The sequence below is a fragment of the Aethalodelphis obliquidens genome, unplaced genomic scaffold (genome assembly GCF_003676395.1).
Source record: "Aethalodelphis obliquidens isolate GAN/ISIS:26980383/991018 unplaced genomic scaffold, ASM367639v1 scaffold7, whole genome shotgun sequence".
NCBI lineage: Eukaryota > Metazoa > Chordata > Mammalia > Artiodactyla > Delphinidae > Aethalodelphis > Aethalodelphis obliquidens.
This window is the reverse complement of record NW_020837951.1, coordinates 2,922,530-2,935,758: the sequence shown is the minus strand read 5'-3', so window position 1 is coordinate 2,935,758 and position 13,229 is coordinate 2,922,530. Positions and strand designations below refer to the sequence as shown.

The following is a 13,229-nucleotide window of genomic DNA, read 5'->3' as shown; positions in this document are numbered from 1 at the left end:
CCACAAGGTGTCGTGGGAAATGGACCCACGGAGCATATGGGGGTGCTGATGAGAGTGGGGGGGCCCGGGCTGAGTCACTTGTGGATGGCAGAGGACTGGGGGTCTCACCAGCCCCCAGAGCCTCCTTGGACAGACACGCCTCCCTCAGCTGGGCTCCCGCTGGAATACTCGCATTTAGAGAGGATCGTGGCAACCCTGCGCTTTTTCCTTCTGCAGAAACACCACCCAAAACAGTAGCTATAATAAGACCCTCCGCTCATCAGGGGCTTCCTGTGCCTCGACATTCCACACGCGGTCTCTGTAGATCGCCTCAGTCTCCGTAACCACCCTCAAAGCGAGAAAGCCGTTTCTCCCCGTTTCCCAGACAGGAAAGCTGAGGCACGGTGGCTGGCCCCCGCCCAGCCAACCCCTTAGAGGCAGAGGAACCGTCCACGCTGCCCTGGGTTCAACAATCTGACTGCCAAGGACTGTCCCCCCACGCCCCTGCCTCCCCAAACAGGGGACCCAAAGTGCACAGGACCCGCCCAGGCCAGGGCAGGCGGCATCCCTCAGATCACCTCTTAACCCAGAGAGGGTTAAGGAAGGCCCCGGCCTCCCTCCTGTCCCCTCAGAGGCCCCCTCTATCTCACAGCGGCCACTTCTGCTGGCACAGCACTGCCGGGGCAGGCGGTGCTGGAGGCGCCCTGCCAACCAAGTTAATGAGGGGCTTTCCAGCCAAGGGAAGCAGCTCCGGGAGAACAGTGAAGCGGCGGGGTGGGATGTCTGCGGGGAAGAGGCACGGAGGAGACAAAAGCCAGAGGTGGAGGAGGGCACCTGCGAAGGAGGCCCTTCGGAACAAAAGGAAGGGGAAGAAAGGAAAGGTCAAGTTTAGCATCACCTCCTCCAGGAAGCTGCCCCAGATCTCCCCAAGGGGCCAACCCTCCAGACACGCTCGGCAGGAGAATGAACAGTACAACCAACGGTGTCCACATGCGTGCCTCGCAGCAGCCTGTGGGCCCTGGAGCCGGGCGCTCTGTCACCTCAGCCTTCCCACAAGCAGGCCCGGCGCAGGCAAAGCCTCCAGGGGTCATCGGGTCACACCAGTGAGTGAAGGGCCTGGTGAAAGCGGAGTGGAGACTGCAGGCCCCAGGTGCCCCCTGATAGCATTCGGATAAAAAGCAGGGGTATAGGGGGCAGGAAGGAACCGAAACAGTCTGCTGGGGCCCAATGGAACCCCTCCCTGGTCCCAGGGCCGTGTCTGGGCTGAGCCCCAGGCTGACAGCAGCTCCAGGCACTGGGCTTCCCCCGTGGAGAAGCTCACTCAGCGCCCAAGTGCAGAGACCAGACTGACCCAGAGCGTGCAGTCCCAGCCCCCTGTTCCCTGGGCCTCTCAGAGTGCCAGCACCCCCCCTCACCTTGCAGGCCGGGATGTGAGGGTCCAAGGAGATGATGTGGGCACAGGGCTAAGAGCAGACCAGGCAAATGCCAGCAAATTCGTTCCAATCGGTACCACGGGTGCGGGCGTCCCAGGGGCCAGCGACCCTGCCCTGCTCCGCGCTCCAAATCCCAGGCTCCACCGTGGGCACAGCAACGGGGCCTCGGGGTGCGCGTGACTCATCCTCGACCCTCGGGGGCTCGGAGCGAGTCCGCGCTCACTGTCACCGTTATGCAGGGAGGGGCAGGGGGCAGTGGGTGTCGGTTCCCCACACCCCTCTGCTCCACCCAACAATGTCCGTGGCCCAGGGAACAGGCAGGAGTGGGAGACGCGGGCCAGACAGCCAGAGGGCAGGGGCGGGGCAGGCGGGCATCAGCTGTGCTCGGCTAAGGGCGTGGCTGCGGGAGAGTCCAGAGATATCTGAAGGGTGGGGTAACGGGGCAGGCTCTGGCCAGCACCCCAGGAACAGCCATGGAGCGATATCACGGGACAAGGGAACTTTGTGCTTCCTCCCAAGGAAGAAACTCCTGCCCGTGGCCACTGCCGGGTGGTCACAGCGCTGGGCAGCGACCCGAGCTCCAAGCCCTGCAGCCACTAAAATCTGGACCAGAGGAGATAGAGGGCTTCGGGGAATCAGCTTGGCTTCTGAACTCCTCCCACTGACTGCTCTTTTATGGGGAGGAGGGGGAAGGGGAGGGGAAGATGGAAAAGGCTGTCTTTTCAGCCAACTTGATTGAGTCAGAGGAAATTTAACCATTCGATGTCTGTCAAGTCCCACAAAATTTGGACAACTCTTCCCACCAAATTATTGCCAACAGCGATCACATGACTGGCGTCAACCAATGATGTGCCGAGGAGATGACCTCAATTTCCAAATATTGGGGTCATGTTTCATTTCACTTACTCTCCTTTGCCCGTTACAATGTTAAACGGCCCCAAATGCAATCTGACTTTTCATTCCTTCACACGCTTGGCCAAGAAGAAGGTAGGAAAAAGAGCCATGTTCAGAGGGAACTCAAAAAACATCTGGTGGATCTCAAAATGGAGAAGAGAAGAGCTGCCTGCGGACGGCCTCTCCTGCCCCCCCCGCCCGCCCCCGCATGTCAGTGGACAGCCGTTCCCGCTGGCCACGCACTGACGATGACTTCCAAAAGGGTCCCACCCTCGTGGCGGTGAGGGGAGGTCTGTGAAACCCGCCCAGAGAGGTGGCTTCTTCACAGGCTCTCAGCGTCTCTTCAACAAGAGCAAAATGTCCAGCTCTACAGCCACGGTCCAGGCATCCACCTCACGCCACACTCAGTTAGGAAGGGAAACCGGAGACGGGCGGGGGGGAGAGATGGGGAGTGGTACAGACAGCCGACCCCAAACCCAGGCGAACGCATGCTCTGTGTGCTCCCCAGCCAGTGCCCAGCCCCGGCTTTTGGGGGTGGCGACTCCCCTGAAGGATTCCCACCTGACTTCCTAGAGGAAAGCCCGGCAGAGGAGCTGGGACAGGGCTATGGCCCTGGGCCTACAGGGGTCCCATGACCACATCCCCACCCTGCTCCGTGCCACTTTTCTGGAGGCCGCCACTGTCCCCCATCTCCAGTGACCCCGGGGGAAACACAAAGCCAGTTAGCCTGGGATCCAGGGCACGTAGGTGGTAGCCCAGGGCTAAGACCCCAGGTCCCCAGAGCCAGGCCAGGCTCCCCTCCGCTCCCCCAGCCCCTGACTGGCTGGACACCCTGATTCCTGCTCTCCCCCTCTGGCCCACCAAGCACTCACTGTACCAGGAAAAAGGGACAGAATGTCTTAACTGGCAAGTGGAACACGGAAGTGATTCTTCCCACATGTCTTCAAATGACAAAGCGGAGAGAAGAGCGAAGGCAGTAAAGCGGTGTCTTCTCACAGGGGACCCCGGCTGGTCCTGCTGTCCACTGAGCCACTGCCCCATCCCTCTGCCCGCACTTCCCTTGACCCTGCAATAGCGGCTCTGAACCTTGTCTCCACGTTTGTTAATGGGGCCCCAGAGGACTTTCGAGGCCTCGGGCGCCGATGACCGAGGCTTGTGAGGTCCCATCCCCCAGGTAACCACAAAAGGTGATGCTTAGAAAAACCACCGTCCTGTCAGGAAGCTGTGTGGGAGAGAGCTGGAGCTGCAGGCATCTAGGCAGGCACACTGTCAGTGCTGGCCTGGCAGACGCCATCCACTGGAGACAGCTCCTTCTAAGGGCAGACCTCTGGCAGAAGGAGTCCCACATCTGTGTGTCATCTGAACCCCTCACAGCCAACACTCCGAGAGCATCTCTCGCCTTTGCTCCAAGAATCCCGTCTCTGGGCAGCTAACCCAAGAAAAACTGCCTTCCAGGAGGTCGAGAGGTGGGATTAGAGCAGGGCTTCTCCACCACCCCTCCCCGGGGCTCCCCAGTACCACTCACTGAGTACTTAGATGGTGGGGACCACAGGAAGCCCTGTTCCCTGGGAAAGGGAGAGTCAGCCGGGTCTGGAGGCAGAGGAAGAGGGTGCTTGGAGAAGTCCTAGGCTGGGGGGCTCAGCTGCTGGGATTCTCCCCAGCGGCCCCCCATCCCAGGAGGCCCGGCCGGAACTGGCCCGCTGCGACTCTAGGGGGCGACCCTTCCCGGGTTTCAGGAAAGGAAGTTCTGCAGCGGGGCTGTGTGGGCCAGAGCTTCGCGCTTGTGATGTGGGACAGAGAACGCAAAGCTTCGGGACAAAAGTTTGCCTGCCTGGTGGACAAGCCCTCCGCTGATCCAACGCAGAGCCCTTCCTCGGCTCCCCGACAGCCCCACCCGCCGGCCCGTTTGACGTGGGGAGTATTGTGCCGGCGCGTTTCCCTCTCCGGGGCCCCCAACGAATGGCATTCGGAGTCCCGGCCCGTGCATTCCACAGCCCAGTGGGGGAAGGTCGTGCACGCGCGGAAGAGGCCGGGCGCCCGGGGATGACAGCCGCGCCGGCCCCGGCCCCCCGGCCCCCGGCCCCCCGCGCCCGAGCGCCCAGCCCTTACCTGCGCGGCTCGGAGGCGGCGCCCACAGCAGCAGCAGCAGCAGCAGCAACGGCGGAGACAGCAGCGGGGCGCCCGGGAGGAGCGGGCTGCGCGCTTTCCAGCGGGTGTGGACGTCCATGCCGGCGGGGCGCGGGCGCGGGTTGGGCGCGCGGGGACGCACGGGGCGCGGGGCACAACTCAGCGGGGCCGGCACAACTTTAGGGAATCATGGGAGCAGCCGCCGACCCGTTCTCTTTGTGGCGGTGGCTCTCTGGAGGGTCGGCTGGCGCGCTCGCCCACGGGCGGGAGGGCTCGACCTTGGCCCGCGGGGCGGCCGGGACCCCCGCTCGGCTCGCTCGCCCTGACCTCCCCCGCCTCCTCCGACTCCTTCTGGCCTCCTCCTCGCCGCCGCCGCCGCCGCCCCACGACTCGCTCCCCGTGGGCGCTGCGCTCGAGTGAGGTCCTGCGCCGGCCGCGGGGACGAACGAGGAGTGCGGACCTCGCCTCGGGCGCCGAGCACTTTTCCCCCTTTCCCTCCCTCCCTCTCTCGGGGACGGCACCCGAGGAGGCCGTGGCTCCCCCGCGCCCACAGCAAATCAGAGCCGGCGCTCGGCTCGGCCGGGCCGGCCCCCGCCTCCCACTGGGCGCAGCGGGCGAGGGGGTGGGGCCAGCGGGCGAGCGGCAGCGAGGAAGGGGCTGGCCCGGGGCGGGCGGGGACTCGGCGAGGGCCCGGCGCCCCCAGCTCTGCCGGCGAGCGCGGGCGGACGGGGCCCGGCGGCCCACGCTGCGCCCCGCTTTCCCCCCCCGCAGGTGCCCGCACGTGGCCGAGCCCCAGAACCAGTGTGGAGGGGCCCCGAGTTCGATCATTTGGGGTTTAAAAAGGACATTGCCGCTCACCCCGCCTTTTTCGTTTACTTGGAGTTCAGAGCTCCTCTTCTGGGTGGAGACTGAACTTCCAATCCAGCCAGATCGGGGCGCCCAAGACTGTGGCAGACATGTCCACCCCGAGAGAGACGACCCGCCCTCCACCTTCCCCCACTGCAGATTGGGCATCCGTGCCCAGGCTGGGGTCGAGGCTCCCAAGAGTTCTCCGAGGGAGCTCGGATGCCACACATCCTGGATATTAATCAGGCGAACTTGGCCAGCACCCGCTCCCCACTCACTCCCTCCTACTGCGTGGAGACCCCTCTGCCACAAAAAGGAAAGCAAAGAAGACACCCCTTGGGGAGGTGACAGCAGGCAGAGGGGTGAGGGGTTGGGGCGCTGCTGCCCTGGCACTGACACTGGGCACTGCCTCTCTCCCTCCGCTTCTTTAAGCCTTGGTGAGGTCTCCCTGGAGCAGGACGCCTGCCAGGCTCCGGTGGCCGGTAGCAGCCCCTCCCACCTGGCTCCCCACATAACCTGCTGAAACCCCGCTCACACCCCTTCCTTGAAGAGCAACAGAGCTGGTTTTTAAAGAGGAGGGAAGGTGAGTCGGGGGGCTTTTCAAACCCTAAGCCATCCGCATCCCCTTTGAACAAAGTTCAGCCAGTGATGCTCCAGTTACATCTCCAGACTGGGCGTGAAACTCCCCAAATGCCCTTTCATTCCCATCATTCTGGAAACAGGAAGGGAGGGGAGGCGGGTAGAGGTTAGGTTTGCTGGGATGGCCACATACTGCCTCTTGAGCCAGGTGGTGGTTCACTGGTGCTACCCTGATGGTCCACATCTGCCCCACGTACCATTCGCGGCGGCACTAAATGTTGCTCGGGAAAAGGATGAGACTCACAAAGTAAAGCTAAACGGTCTTTCTGGTTTTTTACAGTCCTTTGTTGTTGTTTTACAACCTGTATAAATCACATATATGATCGGGGAAATGTGTGTGTGCGTGTGTGTCTGTGTGTGTAAGTTGTGTGTGTTGGTTCCGTTGGAGCTGGTCCTTTGTGTGCCTTAATGAGAGAGAAATTCCATCAGACACTCCCTGAGCCCCCAGCTCCACCTTCCCCCCACCAGGGGAAGGCCAGCTTCTCCCAAAGACTTGGGATGCTACCATAGGTCAGTGGTCTAGTTATCAGAAGATAGTGCAGACTCAGGGCTCCAGTTTCCCCCAAGGACACAGGATGCTCCTTCTGTGACAGTTACGGGTGCCTCTGTGCTGGCCAGCCAGCCCTCCCAATACCTGGAACTCAGGGCGGGCATCTGGTCCCTCAAGAGCTGATAGTCAAGGGACACCCAGGGTCCCCCAGAGAGCTGAGCTCACAGTAAAGAGAAAGCTTGAGACAAAGGTGGGCTCATCCACACCTAGACTTGGGTGCGGAGGTAAGTTTCTATCCCACCGGAAAACTCGAAAAAAATCCCCAAACTGAGCAGCCTGGCCTGTCTGCCCAGGACTGTAGGAGAGTAACCGTGACGCCTGGTCACGATTGTTATTCCAGTGGGAACAGCAGAAGTACCAGCCAGCCACATGTGTTTCCCACTTTAAAGCCACTCTTGCATCAGGTCACACACAGCAGTAGGGAATACTGTCATTTCTCCCCTCTACAGACAAGGAAATTGGGGATCAGAGAGGGTAAAGGACTTACCCAAAGTACCGGCCCATCCATCCGTGGCCGAGGCTGAATTTGAAACCAGATTTACCTTCGGGCGGGAAAGATGCAGATCGCCTCGCCCAAATCCTTGCAACAATGCCCGGTGGTGGTTGACCCCAAGCGGCATCCCTTGGCCCTCCCATAACTGATTAAATTGGAGAGTCCTCTGAAAACTGTTTCTTTCACTCTGGGCTCTAGGATGTCTGCAGTGAGCAAAGGCACCCAGCCCCCCGGCCAGCCCCCAACCCAGTCTCTTCCCCTCAACTCCTGTACGGTGAGCAGAACCTGCTTGCCTGTGTGCCTCCCTCCCCTCCTGAAATTACCGCCACGTTCCCACCCGGTCCCTCCCTGTGCGTGGATTTCTACTCATGGTACTCCAGCATGGGAGGGACTCACCGCCATCCAGGGCTCTGCACACCCCTGGTCGCCCATGGCTGTGTATCTCCCACAGTGCCTGGCAGGCCGGGTGTGCCCCCAGCTTTGCACCTGGGACCTGCTGCCCACCTTCTCCTTCCCCTGCTGTAAGTTCTTCTCAATGATCTTTTTTCTTTTCTCTTTTCTTTTTTTCTTGGCTGTGTCGGGTCTTAGTCGTGGCACGCGGGATCTTTTCATTGCGGCGTGGGGGCTCTTTCTTGGGGCGCATGGGCTTCTCTCTAGTTGTGGCTCATGGGCTCCAGAGCACATGGGCTCTGTAGCTGTGGCGCGCAGGCTTAGTTGCCCTGCGGCGTTTGGGATCTTAGTTCCCAGACCAGGGATCGAACCCGAGTCCCCTGCACCGGAAGGAGATTCTTAACCACTGGACCGCCAGAGAAGTCCCCCCTCATTGATTTTTCTCAAGTGGCAGAGTTGTGGTTCTCAGCGTCCATGACAAGCCCCAAGTATTACCCTCTTGTGGGTTGTTTCATTTCCCACCCTCCCACCTTAAGGGGCCACCCAGCCTCCCGGGGTCATCGCCTGGCTGGGGAAAGCCTGGGGAAGCCCTCCGGGACAACTGGGCTCCTTCTCTCCTTCCCCCTCTCACAGGCGGGTGCTCACAGAGCAGGTGGAGGAACCCGGTGACCCGCTTGCCCTACAAGAGGTCATGGCCCACTGGGCCCAGGAGGGACTGGGGAGCTGCTGCCTGGTGGACTGAGGGGCTAGAGCTGCCCCCAGTTACTCACAGCAGTGGAAGTGGCCTCGAGGTTCCCCCAGGCTGCCCGAGGAGGGTGCTCCAAACCTGCACCCCGCACCCGTGGCCGCAGCTGCATCCTGCAGGGGGGTGTCTGGGGCCAGGCCAACTCCAGAGTTCCCGACTCAGCGGCAACTCCAGCATCAGGAACCGCCGGCCGGGGGAACTTGGGCCAGTGAGTCCTCACCTCTGCTCCCCAGTGCTGCTTCCTGGGAAGTGGGGTGAGAAGCCGGCCTCCGGGGATCCCTGTGGAGCTTGGAGGAGAAGCCAGGCAGGAAGGCCTAAAAAGCCCTGCTGGGCATTGGGAGGCCCCGGTGCCCCCTCCTTCCCCCTGCATCCTGCAGCTGGGGGGTCTTCCTGCGACCCCTCTGAGCCTCCTGCTGGAGCCTTCGCCCCATTCACCTGCACCACTGGCTCAATAGAGTAAAATCGCTCCCTTGGGCGCAGGAGGACGCGGAGACCTGCCCCAGATGCAAAAGTAGGGGGAGGGGTGGCCAAGCCTGAGCCCAGAGCTCCTGCCGGGGCCCCCAACCCTGTGTGAGCCTGCTCTCCAGGACGAGGGGGGCTGTCGGTCAGAGGGCCGCTGGGCTGGCCCCAGGGTCCCCCTCCTCTGCTTGCGCTGCCCCCGACTGACCTTCCAGCCCTGGGCCCTGCCCACTGCGCCCTGCAGTGCTGGGGCTTCAGCACACCAGGGGCTGCTGCCCCGCCCACCCAGTCAGCAGGGCTCTCCCTCCATGCTGGGGTGGGGTGGCTGTTAATCCCAGGGGACTCTCCACAGCTACTAGGGGAAATCCACCACTTTAAGGCCTCCACTTTGACACAGTGGAGGAGCCGGGGAGAGAGCCTAGCCAGGCCGGCCAACGGCCAAGGGCAGCTCCCAAGATGCCAGGCTTCTCAGGGGATCAGTTTCCTAGGGCCACTATTGTGTTGTGGCTTGAACAACAGAAATGTACTGTCTCATCCCGGAGGCTGGAGGTCGAGCTCAGGGCGTGGACAGGGCTGGTTCTCCTGAGGCAGCCCCTGGGCTTGAAGACGACCCTCTTCTCCCCGCACCTTCCCTCTGCAGACTTGTCCTCATCTCTTCTATAAGGACAACCAGTCACATTGGACGAGTTCCCCTTAGAATGAAGATGGCTTCAGATTACCTCTGTCTCTTCTTTAAAGGCCCTTTCACCAAAGACGGTCGCATCCTGAGGTGCTGGGGGTCGGGGTTCAACAGGTGAATCTGGGAGGGGGGCACATAGTTCAGCCCACAGCACCTTGGCAACCCTAGTCTGGGGGCCTTTTGGAGACATTCGGGGATGGGGGCTCTCTGTTCTCCAGAACAACAGGGACATTCTGATGCCCGTGAGGGGAAGGGGCAGGACCCTGCCCAGCGGGAGGGACCTGGATGGCGGCTCACCCTGGCTGTTGGTCCAGGCCTGCCGACAATCTCGCCCCTTCTGCACGTGGAGCTAAGTGTCTTATCTGTGATGCTGTCCACACCGGGCAAGGGGGTGCGGCGGCGGGCGGCGTGAGGAGGCAGAATGCGGCTAAGACAGAGCCACCTCCTGCAGAGGCTCCGTGCCGGGGTCTCCTCTGTCCATCCCTAACCACAGCACCTTGCCCTTCCCGAGGAGAGGCCCAGGGCTGCAGGGAAATGCACCGCAGTCCCCGTGACAAGTGTGGGCAGATGCAGCCCAGTACCGTGCGTGGAGCCGGGCCTCAGAAGGCCACGTGGTCATGCCACGTGGTCCCTCCCTCCAGGGACCTGATCTCGGTCAGCATCCCGGGCCGGCCCCCAGCCTGTGCTGCATTTGCTGGGTGAACCAGGGAGTGAGTGGGGCTGAGCTGGAAAGAGTTGGCACAGGGAATCAGGAGCCTGTGCTCTGGTCCTGGCTGTCACACTGCACTCCAGGGCCCCGTGATTGCACCTAAAATTCTATGGGTTTTCTCTAATGGTTTACCCACGAAGCCCCCCTCCACTGCGTCAAAATTTCCACACAGCTCCAAGAAGTGAAGGCCTCTTCACCCAGCCAACCCAGAGTCCAGCAAAGGAGCTATTTCCCTCCCAGAGCTCACGTCCAGGACCAGCAGCCCTGTACAAGCAAACCACTCAACGCTCAGCTGGTGGCATCACGCAGACCCGACACTCAGGTCCACCTGAGGCTGGAGTTCTTCGTGGCTGCACAGCGCCAGCCCAAGGCCAGGCAGCATGGTTCTCAACGGCCAGGGAGCCGCCCCCCATCGAGGGCAGGGACAGGACAGCATAACTGCTGGAGCCGCCCACAACAGGCGCGCCCAGGACCGGCTGAGACGTGATGGGTGAATCAGGCCTGTCGGCCCCTCACTGCACGGCCCTCTCCCTGCTCCGTGCGGCACGGCTGTTTCCATGTCATGCCCTCGATGTTTCTATCGGGGGCCAAGTAAACTTCACAAAATAATGGCATTTCCAGACAAAACGGACCGTGATGGGCCCCAGTCGGACTTTGGACGCACAGAGCGAGTTTAGGATCGTTCAGACAACAGGATGTGGACCTACCTCTCCCGGCCTCAGGCTCGCTGGGCAGGTTACCCTCCTGGAGATGTTTCCTAGACAAATTGGAGTTTGCAGCCTAGAAAAACGTCAGTTGGAAAAATCCCTGTGGACTCTCGGTAAGAGCAGTCTGTGTAAGTGAGAGCTGCCCAGAGGTAAAGGGCTCTGTTCCCCAGACGCAAAGGGCGTCTCTAGACTGCCCAGGACAGCGTCTGCTGAACATGGGGATCTCATCCCATCTTCCCCGCCAGCCCACACGGGACCCCACCTTGGGAGGGGAAGGCACAGTTGTCCACGGAGCCTGGAGCAAATGGCCCTCTGTGTGCACGGAGCTGACTCGGACCCCAGCTTCCTGGTCTGGAAAATGGGCCAGGAGAGACCCCTTTGCAGGCTGTGTGATTGCTTTGGGGGGATGAGGCAGGGACTGTTCCAGGCACAGAGCACGTGTTCACGATCAGGGAACAGAACCTCAGAGGGGTTAAGGCACCGACCGGTGAGTGGAGGCGAGGGGGGCCCAGCCCCACGTCCGCGCTCTGACCACTCCCTGGCCGCAGTGTTGTTTGCCTCTCGGGTCTGTGGGCTCAGAGCCGGCAGAGGTGCTTTGCAAACCGTGAGAGGTTCCCGCTTTCAGCTGCCGCAGGGGCCGAGGTGCCCTCAGAGATCCGCCCTCCTGTGGCCCTGCAGGGAGTGGCGGCTGCCCAGGCCCTAGCTGAGTCCCCCGAGCCCCTCCCTGCGGGGTAAGCTCACTCCCACGCCTGGTTGGTGGGTGGGCTCCCGGCCCTTTTGCCTTGCGTGGATTCAAAGCAGCTCAGAAGGGCCTTTGCCATAGCTGCGTGGACCCCTGCCTGGACCTGCCGCCCTCGCCCTCCCTGTAAGGCCCTGTGTGCGGGCCCCGGGCTCAGAGGCAGGAGCCTGGTCAGACACCAGCTCCGAGGCAGTTCTCCCCGCTGGCAGCAGGAGCTCAGAGCCTGGGGCTCGGGGGCTCAGGGCAGGGCAGGTGCCCTGGTGGGGAAAGCAGAGACGGCTGTGTGCTAGCATCCGAGGGCTCTGACCTCTGGGGGGCTGGGGGCTCCCCGAGGAGGTGACCCTGAAGCTCAGACCCCAAAGTCGCAGAGGAGTCGCTCAGGGCCTGGTGCCACCTCTCAGGGATGTCGTCCCTGGATGGTCCCCACCAGCAGAGGGAACACACGCACCCAGGCCCAGCGGAAGACTCTTGGGGCTGCACTTCGGGCCGTGATGGAGCAGAGAGTGGAGGAGGCCGGGAGCCGGGGGGCCTCCGCTGGCCCAGGCAGGGGGTGTGGACTCTTGCCAAGGAGAACGGGGCCGCGTAGAGGGTTTTAAGAGGAAAAGGCTACATCAGAGTTGTGTTCTGGAAAGTTCTCTGACTGCAGGGTGGAGAATTGCTCAGAGAGGCAAGAGCAGGTGTGGGGAACGAAGAGGCCAGAATGGGGATGGAGGTGGGAATGGGGAGGCAGGGGCTGGGGTCAACCTGGACTTGCCAGGAGCCCAGGGCCCAGCCGGGAAGCCGACCCGCCCGTTATGCACCCTCGTCACGGACGCTGTCCACTGCACGATGTGAGTCTGGGGCCCGGCACCTCGCGGGGCCCCCAGCAGCCAGCGGGGGAAGTGCTGTCTCCCCTCCTGTCCACAGATGGGAGAGCGAGGTTCCCCACCGCGGGGGGCCCTCGACCCACCCAGGGTGGGTCTATATTCTGTTCTCCACACAAGCACCCCCTTCTCACATCCTCCTACACAGCCACCTCCCGGTCCCCATTTGCCTGGCCCTTGGCATTTCATCAGCTGTGTCCTGTGAGGAGTCAAAGGCCAGTGCCCCCGTTTCACAGGTGAGAGCACCAAGGCCCTGAGAGGGGGGCGCAGACCCCTGCATCTCCCTACAGAGTCTCTCCCGACTGGTCCTCCCCGCACGGCACCCACCACCACTAAGGGATCAGATGCGAACACACTCTGCCCCCGAGAAGCAGGGCTGCTGCTCTTTCAAAGGTCCTGGCCACGGGACACGTCCACATGGCCCCATCCTCTCACCAACGCCACACACAGAAACTGAGGGCGACACCAGGAGGATGTGGTGCGTGGGGACTGGAACCTGGGTGGTCCTAAACCCCTCTCCGCCTGGCCCCGAGGACAGCTGCATGTTGAGGACCACAAAAATCTGCCGCTTAAGAAATAAACAAGAAGATAAATCAACTATCCTTCAATTTCTAAGAAGGAAGTCACAGAAGAATTCACGAAGTGAAAACAAAAATCTGTCACTAATTATAGGGAATGTGTCTTAGCCCTGTGAATAAATACATGAATTAATCTCTTAAAAAATAAAACTAAAAAATAAATAAATGAGAAGAACTTGACAGCAGTGGAAGGAGAAGGTGGGCCCTAAATTCGCACAGCCTTCGTGGTGGGATGCCTATTTTTATGCTTATTAGTATTCCTGAGAAGTAAACCAGATGCTATTTTAGGGCAAAACCCTTCAGATCTGTTTTCTTCACCTCTCAGAGCAGTGGCGTGGGTCTGGGTGGGACAGCATCCAAGCAGGGCCCTGTTCCTTGAGACAGCCATGCTTAATTTTT

At 61.4% G+C, this 13,229-nt stretch overlaps 1 protein-coding gene across 3 annotated transcripts in view; it reads right to left on the bottom strand.

Annotated features, from left to right (window-relative positions):
* COL5A1 (collagen type V alpha 1 chain) overlaps nt 1–4,903 on the bottom strand; it is a 154,090-nt gene extending 149,187 nt beyond the window's left edge. For all 3 annotated transcript variants that reach the window (XM_027104392.1, XM_027104393.1, XM_027104394.1), the window contains exon 1: nt 4,416–4,903. In XM_027104392.1, the coding sequence (XP_026960193.1) occupies nt 4,416–4,533 (118 nt within the window). In that variant the 5' untranslated portion in view covers nt 4,534–4,903. The remainder of the gene's footprint in view (nt 1–4,415) is intronic.
* Between the last annotated feature and the right edge of the window lie 8,326 nt (nt 4,904–13,229).